The 19,477-nt window shown below is 32.0% G+C and overlaps 2 protein-coding genes across 4 annotated transcripts in view; one reads left to right on the top strand and one right to left on the bottom strand.

The window, feature by feature from the left end:
• Positions 1-1,299: 1,299 nt before the first annotated feature.
• LOC123717431 (breast cancer type 2 susceptibility protein-like) lies at positions 1,300-6,750 on the bottom strand. Its single transcript, XM_045673418.1, has 5 exons — positions 6,397-6,750; positions 2,135-6,078; positions 1,759-1,939; positions 1,450-1,657; positions 1,300-1,340 (listed from the first exon to the last, which is right to left on the bottom strand). The coding sequence occupies exons 1-5, from the start codon at positions 6,631-6,633 to the stop codon at positions 1,300-1,302; spliced, it is 4,611 nt and encodes a 1,536-aa protein (XP_045529374.1). The 5' UTR covers positions 6,634-6,750.
• Positions 6,751-6,916: 166 nt separating this feature from the next.
• LOC123717506 (acetyl-CoA carboxylase) overlaps positions 6,917-19,477 on the top strand; it is a 76,725-nt gene continuing 64,164 nt past the window's right edge. The window contains exons 1-3 of one of the 3 annotated variants that reach the window (XM_045673524.1): positions 6,917-6,933; positions 14,908-15,008; positions 15,844-16,007. In XM_045673524.1, coding sequence (XP_045529480.1) covers positions 14,913-15,008; positions 15,844-16,007 — 260 coding nt within the window. In that variant the 5' untranslated portion in view covers positions 6,917-6,933; positions 14,908-14,912. Of the gene's footprint in view, positions 6,934-7,531; positions 7,867-14,907; positions 15,009-15,843; positions 16,008-19,477 lie in introns of those variants that run through there. The other 2 variants (XM_045673519.1, XM_045673523.1) reach the window with 2 other exon arrangements.

A 19,477-nucleotide genomic window follows, 5' to 3' on the forward strand; every position in this document is an offset into this window, starting at 1 on the left:
CTGAGAGCTGAATCTCTGAATATCTGTAATTTTACATCTTGTTATTGTAAATGTTGAAAATCAAAACAAAAATTGTTTTGTTGGCTCTAACCTTTTGTTTTTTAGTTAATCTAGTAATATTTGTGGGACTAACACATACCTAAGAGCTGTGGGAACTACATTATAGACTTGAATCCATTTCCCTTCTGTTATAATTTCCTGTAAGTCCTCATTTGGCCGCCATATTGATATCATTCCTGGAAACACCCAAAGACATTACTTATCTCACGAAGCTTAAAAATCCTTACGGTAAAAATTATAATAAACTATCTCGCTTTTTTTCTTTACACCATACGCAATTAAAAAATACCTTTACAAATTTTAAAATCTTCTCCAACGCTGGCAACACGGATTTTCATAAGGGGAACAACATTTCTGGCAACATTTAAGCTGCTATTTTTTATTTTCTCCCGCACTTTGTTCTGTATGAGTTCGATTTGTTTGTCTTTTTGCTTATTTGTATGGTTTTGAAGATTGCGCAGTTGTGATTCTGTTAATGATGCCTGAAAAGATGTCTTGGGTATAATAGGGAAAAAATAATATGATTTTTTTGATTCCACAAATAACTGATTATTGACAGAAATCCTGCTCCTTGCTCATTTTAAAATCATACATTATCTTTCAATCTTAAAAAAAATAGTTACTCTAAATTCAACAGGATCACAGTGATTTTTCATAGCTCTTGCAATCTGAGATCCTGTTTCTAGTCTTCTATCAATGTCAACTCCTCCAGAATCTTGAGACTCCTAAAAAATATTCTTAATTAATTAAAACTATTTACATAATGTAATGTGATTTAATAAGGTTATAATTCAATAATAAAAATTAATCAAAAAAAGATTAGTTACAGCTTATCACACAACATCATAGATTCAAAGACAAATGCAAATTAACAAATATGTCTAATGTTGAAAAATTTGACAGTTCATACTTAAGCTAAGGGTCAATGTAGCCGTGTTGCCTTAGTATAGTATAGTATGCATGTAAAATGTTTACCTGCTCATAAAATTCTTTCTCAACATCTTCGTAAATCTTCTCAAGCATCATTTGCCGTTCAGATTCATACTTCATTTGGTATAAATTTTCCAACCTCTCCGAGCGAGTAACTGTAAAAAGGATTGAATATGAATATTATTTTACAGTTATTCTGCTGTCACCTTCAGTAATTCCGAACCGAACCACGTCTGAGGATACCAATTCTTAAAAGGCCGGCAACGCACTCGCAAGCCCTCTGGCATTGAATGTCCTCGGGCGGCGGTGTCACTTAACATCAGGTGAGCCTCCTGCCATTGTGCATTGTTCTATATAAAAAAATATATCTGCTTTAAAGTGAGATATATAAATAAGAAAATAAAAACGCTTTCAATAAGTAAAAATAAATTTAGTTATATGTAGAATCGTGTCTCTTACCCATGCTACCATCATCAAACTTCTCAACATAAAGCGTAGGATATACACGCGTAACAAACACCCGTAACTTTGATACTTTTCCGCCATCAGCTTTAACAGCTGACAGTTGTGTTAAGATGGCCGCGTTGCTATGGTAACCCAATGTCGCATCCCACCGGGCACGGCGCGTTGAGTTACCGAACAATCTTAACCTTACGGAGGATGTGTCCTAAACAAATTTTAAAATATTCTTAGAAGAATTCTATAGTCGTTTTTATATTATATTTAGGAATCCCTATTATAAGAATACAAAAAAAATATTAAAAATACCTCCCACGGAGACATTCCTTGGTCGCAATTAACCAATTCCGCACCATGTATTACAAGCTTGGTACCAACAGATACTTTGCCCTGACACACATAGTTTGTCAATAGCCTGTCTACACATGCTTTTATGCAGTACCAACCATCTGTTAGTAGTAACTCTATGGGGTCTGTTGAGTTGGCCACACTGAAATAAATTTATAATACCCAATAATATATTATTAAAACGTTATTCATGACTACTGGTATATTTAGTAAACATGAACTTTTATTACTGAAATGAAGTATTAATGGCTTAAATACACAATACAATTAATAATCAACAATGTTGTCTTCTAACTAGTCACATTACATATATAGATAGATACAAAAAAAATCATACCTGCTGACATAAACACCATTTATATAGAAACCAACGACACATACAACCATAGTTTTTGTAGGTGTGTCATCTCGCTCTAATATCTTTCTAAAGGCAGGTCTTTGAACATTATATAATTCCCGGTCATATCTATATTTAAGTTGTTCCATAACTTTCTTCATTGAACAAGCTTTGTAACAAGCATTTGGATATTTAATTTCATATGATAGTAACTTCCATATAATTAATTTCAAATGATTTTCAATCCAGCCAGTTGGAATTATTTTTTTATTAACAGATTCAACAAATATCTCTTTTATATCATTTGTACTTAATGTTACCCCGCTCCAATCATTTCTCTCACTGCTAAATTCAAACTTCAAAATATTTTCAAAGTTAAAACAAAAAAATTGAGTATCTATAGTTTTAGATTTATATTTTTCTTCAAACATCTTCAAATCTTTGAGACTATACACTTTATGTTTCTTATAATTACTGTCAAAAATAAATGTTGCTTTCCTATTGGTTTGACAGCCATTGGGGTTGACATTCTTTATAACACTTGCTGGTGCTTCAAATCTACGTTTTTTGGCTTTAGGACAATGTAGAATAGGGCTACCAGATCTCTTACAAGTCGATGATGTTTCTTTGAAAAAATCTTCAGTGTATAGAGTTTCTTCAAAGTTATTTATGATTTGACTATCTAAAATATTATTCAAACTGATATCTTTCAGTTGTTCTAATGTTGCTTCTTGAGATCCATCTTTATTTCCATCTCTCTCAGAATTAATTTTATTGCTAAGTTTTGAATTCTGAATGTAATCTTTATTAGATAATGTTGGAAAATTTTGTTTTGAATCGTCATTGGAATCAATGCCATCAATAACATTCATAGTTTCTTTAGACACATAATTATTTTTATGTTCAGACATTTGGAATCTCTTATAATAGAGGTCAGTATTAAGTTGTGTTTGGCTGGCTACAATTGCTTCTTCAGAAACATTAACTGTTTTATTATTTGCAGTTTGAAATTGAAATTTTGATTTCATATGTTGCTCTTCTTTAAACTTATTTAATGGCATTTCATCAATTCCATCCAAAAACTTCTTGGCTTTCTTTAAAGTCTGTTTAGATATGTCAATTTTTCTTTTACTAGCAGTTTTAAATCCAGCATTTTCCAAACTAATGACATTTCTCACATCTTTGTCTGTTTTTGCATTTATTATTTTTTGACTGGCTTCAAAAGCTTCTTCAGTAACACTAATTGGTTTACTACTAGCTGTGTGGAAAACATACTTTTCTGGTTTTGATGTATCCTTAGGTTCTGGTAAGTGTATGTATGTACATGCACATTCATCTTCTTTATTTGCAATAACTAAATCAATATTGTGCATAAGTTTGTTACTGTTAGCCTTAGAGACTTCTGGGAAACTAATGTTTTCATTATTAACAGTTTTAAGTTCAATTAACTGGGAATCTTGCATTTTTGCTTCACTAGGTGATTTTAATATACTTTCATCCATTTCTGTCATATTTAAATCAATACCGTCAAATACTTTCAAATAACTTGCCATTTTTTCTTCTGGTACACTAATTTTTTTATGACTAGCCGTCTGAAAACCTTGGAAACTATAGCAATCCCTTAATATTTCTTTACCTTTTGCTATTGTCTTAGACACATCAACTGCCATTTCACTTGATGTATGTAGTTGAAATTTAGACTCATAATTATTAGTTATTTTAGTTACATCTTTAGAGAGACTTTTATTATTTTGATATTTAACATCATTAATAACATTACTTTCCATTATATCAATGTCATCAAAAATGTTTTTATATTTATCAATTAATTTTGAAGACACCATAATAGGTTTATTATTTGCAGTGACAAAACCTTGGAGCTCTATTCCTGGTTCATATACCTTATTAGATGTATTTCTAATATTTTCTACATTTTCCTCTGAGATATTATCAATTATTTTATCATTTCTACATAAGGCTTCTTTAGACACTTCTATTATATTACTATTTGCAATTTTAAAGCTGTCAAACATATCTGAGTGTATTTTGTTTAATCTATCATTTTTTACTGTCATGTCGGAATTTATGACAATATTCTCAAATAGTGCTTTACTTTTTAATAAAGCTTCTTTAGTTACTATTATATCTTTATTACTTGCTGTTGAAAAGCCTTTAAATATAGGCATTGCACATGTCCCAGATTCTTTGTTTTCCATACCTTGGAATGGTTCTAAAACATTTGTGAAATCTATGTTATCTAATATATTTTGATACTTCAATAAAGCTTTTTCTGACACTGCAATACTTTTGTTACTTGCTGTTTTGAAACCAGATAATTCAGCAATTGGAGTTGCATTACATGCACTTTTCATCTCAGGACTATTCTGAAACCGCGTTTCGGGTTTTTCTATAACATTATTTGATAATTTTATCAGTTTTGATTCAGCCATTTCAATGCTTACCATCTCATTCATTTTTTTTGGGTATGATAGTGCATTATTATTACTTTCTTCCTTTTCAACCAAATTAGTTTTAAACTCCTGTATAATATTATCGTCGTCTATTTTTATCAACATGTTTTCTACATCATTATTGATTTTAATAATCTGAGATTCATTATCTTGTTTTGATATGACCATATTTGGTAAAGAAGTAGAAGTTTTAATAGCTTCTTTACTAGGGTCAACTGTTTTAGTAAGATTGCAACTGTGTGCTTCCAAGTTATTTTTATATTTATTAAGTAAACTTTCTTGTGAATGTGACATTTTAATGTTTGTAACAATATCTTTAAATAGCTCTGATCCCTTTATTAGTGCATTTTCAGATATATCAATTGTTTTACCATTAGCTTTTTGAAAACCGACAAATATATTATCACCTAAACTTAGTTTATCAGCACTATGATTATTTGTCAACAAGCTAATATTTCTGTGATTCACTTCTATAGAATTTGTATTATTTGAACTTTTAAAAGTATTGTCGAACATGTAAACAAGGTCTGTGACATCTATGTTTTCAAGCTCATGCTTATTTAAAAGACTTTGAGCCTTAATAAATGAATCAGAATGTACTTGTATGGTCTTGTTGCTGGCAGTCTGAAAACCTACATACATTGTTTTATCTAAAAGACCAGTATAGTCATAAAAAGAAGTCGGTAGAGCACAAGTCAATGGCAAATCTTCACCAGCATTTGTTGAATGGTTATTTTCTTCATCACTGCTAAACAAAATTTCATCTTCTATCATACTATGCTGGGATTTATGTTTTGAGGGTATAACATTTTTCATTTCATTGTGATTTTTAATGTCAATATTTGATTTTAAAATTGGACTTGTGTTTAGCTTATGGTTTTTCAGAATTGGATCAATGTTTGCCTCAAAAAATAATTCTTTACTTTCAATTTGGGAATTGATAACTTTCTTTGCAACCTTTAAATCAGGATATTGTTCAATTATAGGCAGAGCTAATGCTTCAAACTTTTCAAAAGAATCCAATTTACATACTAAGGGTTGTGCAGTTTGAATAATAAGAGGTTTAATGTTACTTATTATTTGACTCTTTTCCAAATCTTCTAATGCTTGAAATTGCTGTACATCTTCTGAATCTGAAAATTCTTTGGAAACTTCAAATGTATCTTGAACATCATCTCCATTTTTAAATATTCCATTTGAGCAACTAGAATTATCATTACTAGGTGGGACTTTTTGTGTGGCAACTGTGTTATTAATATATAAACATTTAGTGTTATTACTGTTATCAACCTTTTCCTTACAAACATATTCAGAATAATCAATATGATTAGTTTTTTGACAAAATGTAGTATCAAATTCTTTTATTATACCCCTATCAGCTTCTTGTGCTTCAACAATTTGTACTATTTCAATCAACTGTGTGTCCGACACGCATTGTGTTTCAAATTTGTTAGGTATATTTTCTTTTAATGCCTGAAATTTGATAACTATTAATATTAAACCTAAAGGGGTTTTAACCCCAAAACGAATTTATCCTTTAGAAATTTAAGATCAATATTATTTATAGAGGCTTTTATTATTACAACCAAAAGTATACATCAAGTTGAAATGTAAGTGCATTGTGGGTGCTACATTTATATAATTATAAGAGATAGTTTTCATAGATCTAAATAATCTATAAATTCAATCACAATCCTATTAGTGACCTCAGTAGTTGTTAGTTAGCTTAGTTTTATATACAATTAAGGCGTTTATGGATGCAGAATCACAATATTTGTTCAATTTACCTACCCTATTTGGCAGCAAACCATTCCCAGACGATTTGACTTTGTTTATATTATGATGTTTATTTACAAAATCCGCACTCTGCAGGGCTTTTATTTGGTTCGAAACGCTTAATATCACATCCTCTATTTTAATATTATTCGAAATTAAGTTCGTATTCGCTGAATATAAAGTACACTTATTTGAACTCTTATTTTTCAACGCTTGTTCAAACTCCAACATCTGGTTTCTACATTTATCCATCCTAAATATAGCTTATAAAAATATAATATTTAAAATACAATCTCAATCAAATGACAAATCTCCAATCTGATAACATATTTTGTGTATGATCAAAATTGTGGCCGTGAATTGTTATTCGTAAACATTGTTCATTGTTTCCATGATATTTTTCATAGATATAAAAGAACACTATGAAGTAGATGTACCACAGAGTACCACAGACCACGTGACCATGGGCCAAGGAAATATTAAAAGCATTAAATTTCAATGCAAAACGAGGTTCTTTTAAATCAGTGACAGTTATATATTATCTATTATTGCGTGAGTACCTTACACTACACTACTAAAGCTATAACCTTTTATGGTCTAATCAAATTTGATTTATACTAATGTTAAGATATGCTATGTGATACCAGAAAGAAGCAAGGCCACACGTTTAAGCAAAGGACTCCTCATTCTTTACTTCCTTAAATAATTAATCAAGCAGTTACTATAGGTTAAATCGTTAAATGTTAAAAAATATATTTATTGAATTTAATTTTGTAAGATGATTTTAGGTGTTAAATATACATATTATGTATAATGAAAAAATCATATGAATATAATCGACAATCAATTTTAATTCAGTCCAACAGGCCTTAACAAAAATAAGATAGATGATAATATTTTATCATCTTAGTATTAAATATAAAGAGACTCTAAATATAGTAAGGCTATTGTAATATGATTGGCAACTATATCGTTTTATCAGTTAACGGCCAACGAGTTCACCAAGATCGTACGATATTTTTTGTAGCATTCCATCACAATAAGCGCTGAACACAGCTCTACACATTTTTTGTATACTTAGACGACGAAACGCGTATCAAGGGCAAATCCGCTAATTTTTTTGAATTATGATACAATAAATGCTGTCAAATGCCAGCCCGCGTGAACGAAGCATGGTTTTGCGTGTTATGAATAAAATTTTATCGCGAATTAAATGATGCGCACTTGATGATCATTAATTAATAATTACAGTGACCGCGGTAATAATATGACGTTTTGATTTGATTTTATTGGCATGCCGTGACATTGATTCGGTAAGGGACACTCGCGTATTTATTAGTTGGCGGGAAGACGTGTATTTTTAAAATTCGAATGGCTGTGTTGTGTTGTGTTATTGTTATTTAATGTTAAGCATTGCTTTTTTTATTGGAATTTTCGTAATCTGTTATGCTGTTAAACATTTCTTAAAGACGGAAGAATTACCAGGTAAATTACCTTATATAATGATTTATATATTAATATTAATGAAATAATATTTTAGAATTTTAATAATAACTATAAATTATATTATATTCAGATATAACTCTATTATTATATGATGATAATATACATATACCCTAAGTACGATACTGACATTAAAACCAGAATTCAAAAACAACTTATACACATCAAAAAGTTAAGTTAGAATTAATGAAAACCGAGTTATGAATATAACTTCGATAATTTTGTCGTTATTTATTTAAGAATTTACATTAGATATAAAATTATAAAACTGGTTTAATGATTCGCGTATATAACAGGCTGCATGGTCAATTGACTTAGGTGTTAAATGGTATGGCTGTGCCAGCAGTAGCAATGTAACAGAAATAATTATATGTTTTGGAACATGACCACGATTCTCTATAGATATGAGAAACATACGCAGAGCTCAGCCGATGCTTCATCTTAACTTGGGCGATAATCCTTTAATCTCGACGTCACCATAAGGCCTTAATACATAATATATAAGTGTATGATAGGAGATACTTAGTAAGCTTGTTTTAGATTCTTTTATTACGTCTTATAGGGGTTTGTGCAGTCACTCCAGGCATTGTTCTTTATGGTCCCAGCCACACAACCTACAAGAGAATTGTTGAGGTGCAATTATTATCTTATGTCCTAGATATTCAATAGACCTTATGCTTAATGCTAGCGGATTAATATGGGTCCTTACAATCCACCAGAAGCGATTTCCCATCGTACCCAATGTCTCTAGAATAAACGAATATGATATATAATATACTTTTTCATACTCAGTATTAAAAAACTGGGCATTGACTAAAATGCTTTAGAGTTGAAGGTTGACACTTTGACCTGCTGACGAGAATTAGAATTCAATGATACATAAATTATATTACTATTGTAGTTACGTGAGCTACATTTGAGGAATAATTTTTTGTTTAGTCATACACACCTCTGCTTTAAATTTTATTTATCTGTTTCTCTTATAGTTTACATAGACAGAGAATAGAATTACATCTCAAACCACAGTCAAATTAGTCCATTGTCAAATATGTCAAAATTCTCATTGAAAAGGTTCACCTATACAGATTGCAGTTGGAATGAGGCCTAAATCTATTCTATCAGTCTGGGGCCTTAGCCAAGAACTGCCCTTACAGTAGCCCTTTTGCCCGTTTTCCACTGCGAGCGGAACGGACCCATTACGGACTCCGCTACACTCCTTACGATGATTTTCATACATGCCGCCTCCGCTTTGGTGCGAGCACAGGCGGGCATGTACCCTTAAAATTTTGATCATATAATAGGTTGGGGAAAAAGTTTATTCGCATTTTTTTAGAAAATTCACAACACTTTTTAATATAATTTATTTACATTTAACTAAAGTATTTAGGTACCATTTTGTTCGATAACTTTTTACCATCTTATAGGTATATCTTTTATTGTAGGGACATGATCCCATTGCTATAGAAATTTTGGGGCTTCTGATCAAAATACCGCGACAGTTGGTTTTGGCAGTCCCCTCGTGATGTTAACCTGACATTGCCTAAAAAATTCTGAAGAGACCGAAATAGGTAGAAATCTGAAGGTGCAAGGTCAGGACTATACAGCGGATGCATAAACACGTCCCAGCCAAGCTCTCTTAATTTTTGCCGAGTGGCTAAAGATGTGTCAGCTCTAGCGTTATCATGATGAAAAACCACACCCCTTCTGTTGATTTATTCCGGCCGCTTTCTCTCAACTTCTTGCTTTAATCTCATCAGACGTTCGCAGTAGAGTTCAGAATCGAAGGTCCAGCCTGGTGGTAACAGCTCATAATTAATAATGCCCTTCCAATCCCACCACACACACACAGTATCACCTTGTTGCGAATTAACCCGGGTTTCGCCACAGTCTGTGAAGCCTGACCGGCCTTTGACCACGACCTTTTTTCACGTTCTTGTCGTACGTAATCCACTTTTCATCACCAGTTATCAGCTTCTTCAAAAATGGTTCGGTTTTATTACGTCGTAATAAAGAATCACAAATGAGTATGAGCTTCATTAGGTTTCTTTCAGTGAACGCGCGGGGTACCCAAATATCGAGCGTTTTTGTGTACCCAGTTTTTTTCAAATGCGTCAAAACTGTTTTGTGCTCAATTCCCAGTTCTTACATATGCCGATCTTGCTCCACTTTTACAAAAATTGCACCCATTTTATCCGTAATAGGGCAACCAGAGCGACGTGCATCTTTGACATCAAAATTTCCGGATTGAAAACTCTTAAACCAAATTTGTGCTACTCTCACAGACACTGCACTAGGTCCATAAAAATCCATTTGTCGCGTTGCATTTTTACCTTTTTGTAGTAAAATTTTAAAATGTATCGAATTTCTTCATTAGATTCACTCATCTTGACAGTACGAAAAATAAATAAAAATCACACATTTTCCTTATTTGAATTTGGAATTATTTAAAATTTAAACTTTTAATGATACCAAAAACCAAGACATTTTATTACAAGGCCTTTTTCCCTAACCTAATGTATAAATGGTTTCATTATATGTAATTTGTTTAAAATTATATATTGACTATAAAACGGGTATATACTAATTAATTGGTACGCATAAATGGTAATAAAGAATGTTTATCACTGCGGTTACCTACTCGTTAGTTTGTGGGCCAAGGATCCTTGATGATATTAAGATCTAGGGTAAGATTTACAGTCAAGACTAGCGCGAACTTTGACTTGTGAATCCCGTACGTCAAGACTGTAATGAATTCTGCCATACGGGCTTCATAGAACGCGTTTCAACTTTGATTCTTGCCAATATAGTAATGTAACTTCTAGCTACAAAGATAAAATTATAGCGGGCAAATATAGTATGTAACGTTACGTATCCTAAACGTTTTCAATCATTTGTGGTATAGAGAGCTATAAGATGGAGACGCACGAATTGTTTATTTATTCTTTTACGTATGAGGTTGAAAACATTTGCAATAGGAAAAATATTCATAGCAATGTGAAGGTTTCGTATTTATACCTTCATAAAATAAAATAATAAACTGTACCCTTGGACACAACTTGTTTATTATTTTATATAAAAGTACTGTACTATTTAAGTACTGCATCCTGATAAACAAACTATATTTTTACGAATGAGTAAATAGACGACCCGAAAGTGTTATTTTGAATTTTCTCGTTTTTACGAGACTTTCAGTTACAATTTTCTTTCTACTTTTAATGTTCAATTATAAGTATGTCTGGCTACAAATTTTTGAATTGCCGGAAGCTAAGGACTTCGCACATTAATTTAGCCGTCGAAATGTGTATATCTGGTAGGATAAAAACATATAATACATTAAAATAAATAATTTAAAATTTAAAAACGTTGTGTTTATATTTGCCACGTCAAGAATCAGTTGCATTTTGTACCATAAATATTTTCTTAAATGCCTCAGTCATAAAAATAATAATTCTCATTAAAATTGATATCTGTTAGCGAAATTCGCTCGAAGTGTATAATTCTCAATAATTGAGAATTTAGTAGTAGTAGTAGTAGCAGAGAGTAATTATTACGACCTTCAAACCGCCGTTTAAGTAATGGTAATAATAATATAAAATTATAAATTTACATACAACAAATCAAACCAACTTTCTGGATAAATAGAGATGTGTTTGCAGCGTTTACAGTTACTTTTAAATTATAGAAAAGAAATATTTTATTCACGTACATTGTAGTAAAGATTGAATATTAAATGTCGGTCGGAACACCTAGGGATTTTGTCATAGTTACATACAGGTGTTTTCAGCTTTTTGTTTACGTTAACAATGGCGTGGTTATAAATACTCTGGACATAGACGGACTGCATGTTGCAGCCGAGACAGACTGATCATGAGCGGTCGTAACAGCAGAAATTGCTGTTTTCTGTAACTGCTGCAAGAAAATTCTACATTTATTTAACATTTTACATAACTGGATATTATGAATAATAATGTTAGAATTAATGTTTGTAAATATATAATATAAAGAAGCAGTGATGGCCTAGTGGCTTCAGCGTGCGACTCTCATCCCTTAGGTCGTAGGTTCGATCCCCGGCTGTGCACCAATGGATTTTCTTTCTATGTGCGCATTTAACATTAGCTCGAACGATGAGGGAAAACATCGTGAGGAAGGCTTGCCTTAGACCCAAAAAGTCGACGTAGTGTGTCAGGCACAGAAGGCTGATCACCTACTTACCCATTCAAGACAATGATCATGAAACAGATACAGAAATCTGAGGCCCAGACCTAAAAGGCTGTAGCGCCATTGATTTTTTTTAAATATGTATAATAATAACCTCATCCAACGATAAATATTTTTTCCCATCTTAATGGGTACTAAAAGATATTACTTTATCTGCATACAGTTTAATACATAATATAATGTTTCTAAAAAGTAGTCTCCTTCTTCTGTATCCTTATTTCAATAATATGGCAATACCTGGTATTATCACTTTATAATAAATTCGAAAGACGTAATTACGTTGAAGTCTCTATATTGATTGAAAGGTTTGACCAATGAAAGCTACGTACTGGTATGGAATTTTTTGAATACTCGTTACAAAGGAAATTAGTTCTTTTTTTGTGACAAACATCAAAACAAACTAAAATCTCGTATTATTTGCATATGGTCTTCAACGTGGTGTAGGGTTAGTGTTGGTCACCTACCTAAACATCTTGATTCTATGAACCAAATCCTTTAATTTTGGATATTAAGAGTTCTACTGCTAAAATGCGCGAACCTGGTCCCATAGAACTGTAAACCAGTTCAATATTTTACCAAACGGGTTTCCAGCCTATGAATTTCGATTTCGTTCAAGGTCGTTCGGTCACTGTACTTAAGTTTGGGACTAGCATCCACCGCTTAATTGACATACCAACATGCATCCGAGTATGTAAATATGTATGTACAAAACTTTCAATCAATATAGAGACTGTACCACGCATACATCCCTCTTATAAAGCGCTTTGGTATTTGGGAGTTTGTATTGTTTTTTTGACTTACATAGTAAAAACATTAAAATATATATGTATGTGGACACGATAAGTACTATAATAAAGTGACTTAGGTTTGATTAATACAAAAATGCCTGAGTCTCACTCACACTCACTCCGTTGGCGCCTCAAAAACTGTCTAAAGGCTGATTTACACGTATTAAGTTGCCAAGTCTTAACTAAATTTCAAGCGGCTTAATTTTAAGTAACCGTTTACACGTAAAAATACTAAATAAGTAGATAAACTCATTTATTCGCTCAAGATGGACGACCACAGAACAAATAATTTTCTGTAATTTAAGCTTTTAATATTCCATAAACAATTGTCCTTTAATGAACTTTATTGTCGTGTCTTCCGTCCACTTCGACATTTTCGAAAGAGTTTTATTTATAAATTAATTAGGAACTACGTTGCAATCACTCCGCCAGCTTATGCTTTTCACTTAAATTTAACTAAATTTTGCTTGTCCAAACGTGTCAAGTGATTAGCCACGCCCACCAACTTAACCGAAAAATAGACAAAATTCTATTCTACCTTGTTTACTTGCAACTAAATTTTAACTTGCAACTTTTTACTAAATTCACTGTTTACATGGGTTAAGTCACTTAAAATTTAGTAAATTTTTAGTCAACTTGATAAGTGTAAATCAGCCTTTAGCCGCCTAAACTGGAATGGTCCAGCGCTTCCTGTCCTGTACCTCTTCGCGCCAATTGCTGGCTTACAGATTGGTATCTCAGGGGTCTGTTATCCAAGTACATGTGCCTTAGGGTAGCCGACTTCGTCTCGGTGTTTTTCTTTTACGATTTTTTAACATTGCACATGAAATTGACAGAAAGCCCATTAAAGCACAGGTCGGTTCCGAATCTACTACTACAGTATCACTGCGCTTACATTTATGTAATAATAATACCTATATTTTAACAACTATTAAAATAATACGTATATTTGTATAAGCATACATAATTCCGAATACATTTGCAATCAAAATTAAAGATCACAATATGTTTCATACATAATATATATTTAAATTAATCAATTTATTCTACTTTTGTTCTGCATTATGAACTATGTAATTATCACAGATGCATTATCTAGTTAGGTTCAAATGTCAATCAGCTGTACATGAAGGTGAAATAGGACATATTTTATCTTTAGGAAGTTTTCCGTAGAGGTCATTGCGGATAAATATAATATTATTGCGCGCTTTCTTTGAAAATTAAACATATTAATTGTTCTTTAATGATGCAGTGAATACAGTTTTCGTAGGACATGGCCACATAACATGGGCAATCATGTAATGAACGAAGTATACACTAATTATAGATTGGTAGAATAAATTCTTATGATAGTGGATCTCGTTGTGTATTTAGGTAGGTAAGTGAGAATGTAAGCCGAATGAATGGGCGGAATCCGAAAGGAATTCTATCGGACCCATATAAATGGCTCGCGTTCCACCTTTATTGAATTTCTCGACTTCGCTATTCGTATTTCCATTACATTATCTTATTATTTATCTTCTTATTTTATTTTCGCATTCAAACATCACATGTTAAAATGAGGACAATCAATAATAAAAATATGTTATAGTTAGTATATACACGTGTGAAGATGACAAAGCTTAAGAAGGCGCAGCGCTAACCTAATCCATAGAACATACAATCGAGTAACCCGCAATATCGCAGCACACATCTTATACCTTTTAAAATATTAAAAAAAAGCGCCTATTAATATAATAACAGCAAAATTGTATAACTTTAAGAGATAAGATTTATTATGGTAATGACTGAGCTCTGAAACACTGATTTTACATGAAGGGTTGAAGTTGATCGTTCAATGCAGTAGAGACACAATAGTTCTTAGTATTTTCCCCTTTAATATACGCATAGACACCTCGGTGTCGTCGCCACTGTTTTGCCAAGCTGGTTAACATTATACGCAATAAACACCTAACTAAGCCAAGATTCTGTGGAACTACAATTTAATTTAGATGTAATATTTTGAAATTATTTTCAGTAAACATGGCGGAACAAGAGAAGGAGCAGGTACGGTGCTCGTCAAGTGAAAGTGAAAACTTTGAGAAGATCGAATCGGAAGAGGCACGTGGAAATTCTAATGTAGGTTTTATTTTTTATATATATAAACTTTTGCTTGTATGTAAATGCTTTGCCTAATCCTAATAAAATGGCCTAATTTGCCTAAATAAACATGCCTTGAATTTTCCATAAAATTGCACCTGATTTGGTTTTTAAGTATCAATGTGATTTTTTCATTAATTAAATTTTCAACATCATAAGTTACAATTTGTGAGCAGTGTTGGGCTTCAGCGACTCTCGACCCTGGAATCGAGAGGAGGTTTGATCTCTATGTACCAATGGACTTTCTATGACTATGTTCCCATTTAATACTCGCTCGTACGGTGAAGGAAAACATCGTAAGGAAACCCTTATACCCAAAATTTCGACGGTGTGTGTCAGGCACAGAAGGTTGCCTTGCCTTAAGATCACGAAACAGATACAAATATTTGAGTACCAGACCTAAAACTTTTTAGCGCCATTAGTATTTATATGTATGTACGTATTTATTTGTAAAAAAATAAAAATTATTCAAGAAAAGTGTGTACCAAATCCTAAAATGCCGGCAACGCACTTGCGAGCCCTCTGGCAGTGTGTCTATGGGTGGCGGTATCACGAAACATCACGTAGACCTCGCGTTTGCCTGCTGTTACATAAAAAAAAAACTATGTTAGGATTATTCCCAATAACATTCAAATTTTACATATAAAAACAAAAGTAAATCGGGTGCGAGTGAAAAAATTCATCGGAATCTTACGAACCGTAAGTGCTGAATTTAAATTAATTACTGACTTGCTTATCATACTAACAATATTTATTAGCGCCTGCCACAATTCGTTTCCACAAATACCATATTTATGCTTTATTTATTTCACAGGATGAAAACCCTCAGTTCAGATTGGGTGACGAAACTCCCTCTGGGGACGAGGGACCAGCAAACGAGGGAGGAGATTTCTTCCCCAATGCCCCACCACCGAGTATACGTCGGCTGTTGACTCCAGCACAGCAACTGGCTCTTGCTGAAAGAAGGAGCAAACTGAGGTAGTTTATTTTATTATTACATCAATATCACAAGATAGGACAGGCGTCTTGCTGGTAAAAGCAGACAACGAGAAAGTTGAGCTCACCATGGAGCAGACACTATTTATTGGAACATTTCCCTTGATGCGCCAACAATAACTTTGACATTTATTAGTAACTTGTACGGTTTGATAACTATTATCTGGCCATACTATTGAGTAACCATACATTTAGCTGCTAAAAGATAATTATTCAACGATATGATCTATGAAATGACTATTACATGAAATGATTCTGTGACGTAGCTGACTTTCAATTATTTTTAAGGTATTAAATATATGCATATTTAACTTCCACAATTATATAATATGTAATTATTTCCAATACACATATATACAGTACATAAAATATTCTTAAAAATATTAATAATAATAAAGCTGGTGCTTTTCTCGCTCAGCGAATAAGTATCGCAATACAGCGAAGAAATGCTGCCAGCCTTAAAGGTACATTGCCACAGGGACCACGTTTTTAAAATTTGTGTCAATTAAAAAAATATATATAAATGATCATAATTATTGTTAGACTGAGGTTACATTACTGAAATACAGCAACTGTTTAAATTTATATCACAACATAAGAATACGTACCCATAGGAAATAAAAACACAACATTAAACAGTAATAAATTAAAATACTTACAAAGAGTTTAACTATTTCTTACAGTATTGGAACTGACAATTGCTTTTTGATGCCTCCATAAAATTAAAAAAAAAACAGCCTGATACCTAAAACTTCTCGATTTGTAATTTTTTTAATAATTTTAAAATACACTTAATATAAACATATTTGATGGCGTCTTTTAAAGAATGTTCTATTCGAACTTTGATTGCAATAATGTATACGTAAGAAATCTCGTAATATTGAGTCCATGTCCACTGGCGGGAAAAATGAGGCGTAAAAAACCAGTTAGACGGTAAATGCCATAGAGACCGCGCGGTCCTCTCAACTCGCTCGTTTTGGCGCGCAAAGTGACAATTAACATCAGATTTTTTTATTAGTTACCAGTAACAATTTCTTCAATAATAGTGCTGTTTGTCCACACGGTTCGACTATTTTAAATAATCTATGACGTGCGTAGAATCTGTGATGACGTAATATTCAAATTTAGGCAAACATTGAGTTATATGCATATACATAAACTTACTTATATATATTACTTATTTTTTAGGCATTCAGGTCACATTGAATGACGGTTTTTCGTATAAAATTGACTTGTTCACCTAGAGATCGGCTTAAAGAAAACAAACAACTTATACGGCAAATAAATTATCATTCTTTATTTACTCGACAGATATATAATCTCTCCAAGGTTTCGTAGGTTTATTCGTAGTCGGCCAAAGCACACTCAAAAGTTAATGTTCTTTTTACATATTTTATTACATATTTTCAGTCTTGGTAGGGACTGTAGAAAAAACGAATTAACCAATACACATTCTAAAATTTGGTAAGTCGTATAGGTCTTGTCATTCTTTAAAGCATTTTTCAATATATTATTATATATTTAAAGAAACTTTTTTTTAAAACAATGACCAAAGGAAGAAATAAGTATTTTTCCCGATAGTAGCGTTGTATATATGACAGACATGACAATCTCTACAGGATCGTTGTAAAATCTAATTAATCAAAAACAAATTGTAAAGGAATTTTGGCAATTCAATCTTTTCTTTAAAAATTTCAATGTACTATAAAAAAAACTTTTTTAAAAACAATGACCTATCCTAAGGCATTTATCCTGATCGAAACCAATGAGATTTTATATTTCAACACCGTTTTTAAAATGCTGACATGAAAATAAATTGAGTGTTAGTGATATTTGTTTCAAATATATATTTATAAAACCAAAAACCTAACCTTGAGAGTTTAGAGGTTGTTTCCTATTATTAACATAATTACCAATCAATACCATAATTATGTTATTACTAATTATAAAAACATGCCTTCTCACGTAACTCATACATAAAACGTCAAGGGCTAAACCTTTCAATTAAAATTATTTAAATCTATCTATAGTAAATAGTTGTAAATATATAGAGGCGTAAGTCGTTATACAACGAAAATGAAAAGAAATTAAGTATATATGTGATTAAAACTCGATTTCGTCAAAGCGGTGACTGGTTCTACAAAACAAGAACCTTAATACATTAACAGCCTACAGTATTTACATTATAATAAATTCTTTAAAGATTTACTTAATATATTATAATTCATGAACCGTAAGATTATCTTTTAGTTTTTATTTATCAATATTTATTTTAGGTTTATTGATTGTTGATTTGGTGGCATGCACTTTAAACTTTGTATTTAATTTATTTAGTTATTTTCCTTACTAGGGTTTCCTGGAAGAGATTGTTATCAATAAGGCCGTTGCATCCCTAATAATTTATATTACTTGTTTTTATTTGTAAATAAATAAATACATTCTCAATAGAGTGCCAAAGATTGCGATTAGAACCGAATCGAGACAGTCCCATATGTCAAAAACGTTAGTACAATTGACATATAGAAGAAGAGAAGAAGAATTAGCAGTAAGAAGTAAAAACTCAAATTCTCGACTCTATTTGTACACAAAAAATTTCATCAAAATCAGTCCAAACGTTTGGGTGTTTAATTACGAATACATGCACATAATATATTTATTTATTTATTAACACTTCGTTACATTACAATATAAAAATTGAACATAATTAAATAAAAAGGAAGTTTTCGAGGGAAAAATAAAAAGTGCACATGAATCACGATAATCCAATTCAAGATCAGTCTCACGTCAGTTAGTAAGTAGAACGAAAGTTAGGGATACGATGTGGACAGGTAATGTTTGTACAGAAGAAATTTAAAGGAAGACAGGAAGGAGCTAAGCGAATAGAGACGGGAAGTGAATTACATGGCCTAACTGCGGAGACCTTAAAGGAATCGCCAAGAAAGGAGGACTTATGAGATGGGATTTCAAGGGTATAGTTTTCGGAAGAGCGTTAGCTATAGTTATGGGGTCCCAAAAATTTAAAGTCATTTTTGAGATGAAGGAAGGAGTCTTAGGGTTGAACAGGATGGAATATAGGATATATATACCAGCTGTTTATTTGCTGTATAGATAATAACCTAGATACTGCAACGCCATCTGGTGGGCTGATTTGTAAATCTAAACCATCCAGAAAAAATATCATTCAAATCGGTCCAGCCGTTTAAGAGGTTTAGTGACATACACACGTAAAGTAGATTTATATATACAAATATACGGCTCCAACAAAGTGCTATTGCAGAAATTATTTAGAAACCTATTACAATTATTTAAGTAAATTATCCTTGAGGCGTAAATGGTCAAACTAAGAGGAAATAAAACAATCTAAGAGTTTTCCTTATTTGTCTCGGTTGAAAATCCCGTAATTGACTTAATAATTATAATAATATCCTTCATGCATTCCAATATACTATTTA

The sequence above is a fragment of the Pieris brassicae genome, chromosome 12 (assembly GCF_905147105.1).
Source record: "Pieris brassicae chromosome 12, ilPieBrab1.1, whole genome shotgun sequence".
Classification (NCBI taxonomy): Eukaryota; Metazoa; Arthropoda; class Insecta; order Lepidoptera; family Pieridae; genus Pieris; species Pieris brassicae.

Bases quoted from the DNA above. Each gene is read 5' to 3' on its own strand.
- LOC123717431 (XM_045673418.1), bottom strand. From the start codon at position 6,633: ATGGATAAATGTAGAAACCAGATGTTGGAGTTTGAACAAGCGTTGAAA. The intron at 6,079-6,396 runs GTAGGTAAATTG...ATCAAATTTCAG, and splicing joins ATGGTTTGCTGCCAAATAGG to GCATTAAAAGAAAATATACC. The intron at 1,940-2,134 runs GTATGATTTTTT...AATTTATTTCAG, and splicing joins AATGGTGTTTATGTCAGCAG to TGTGGCCAACTCAACAGACC.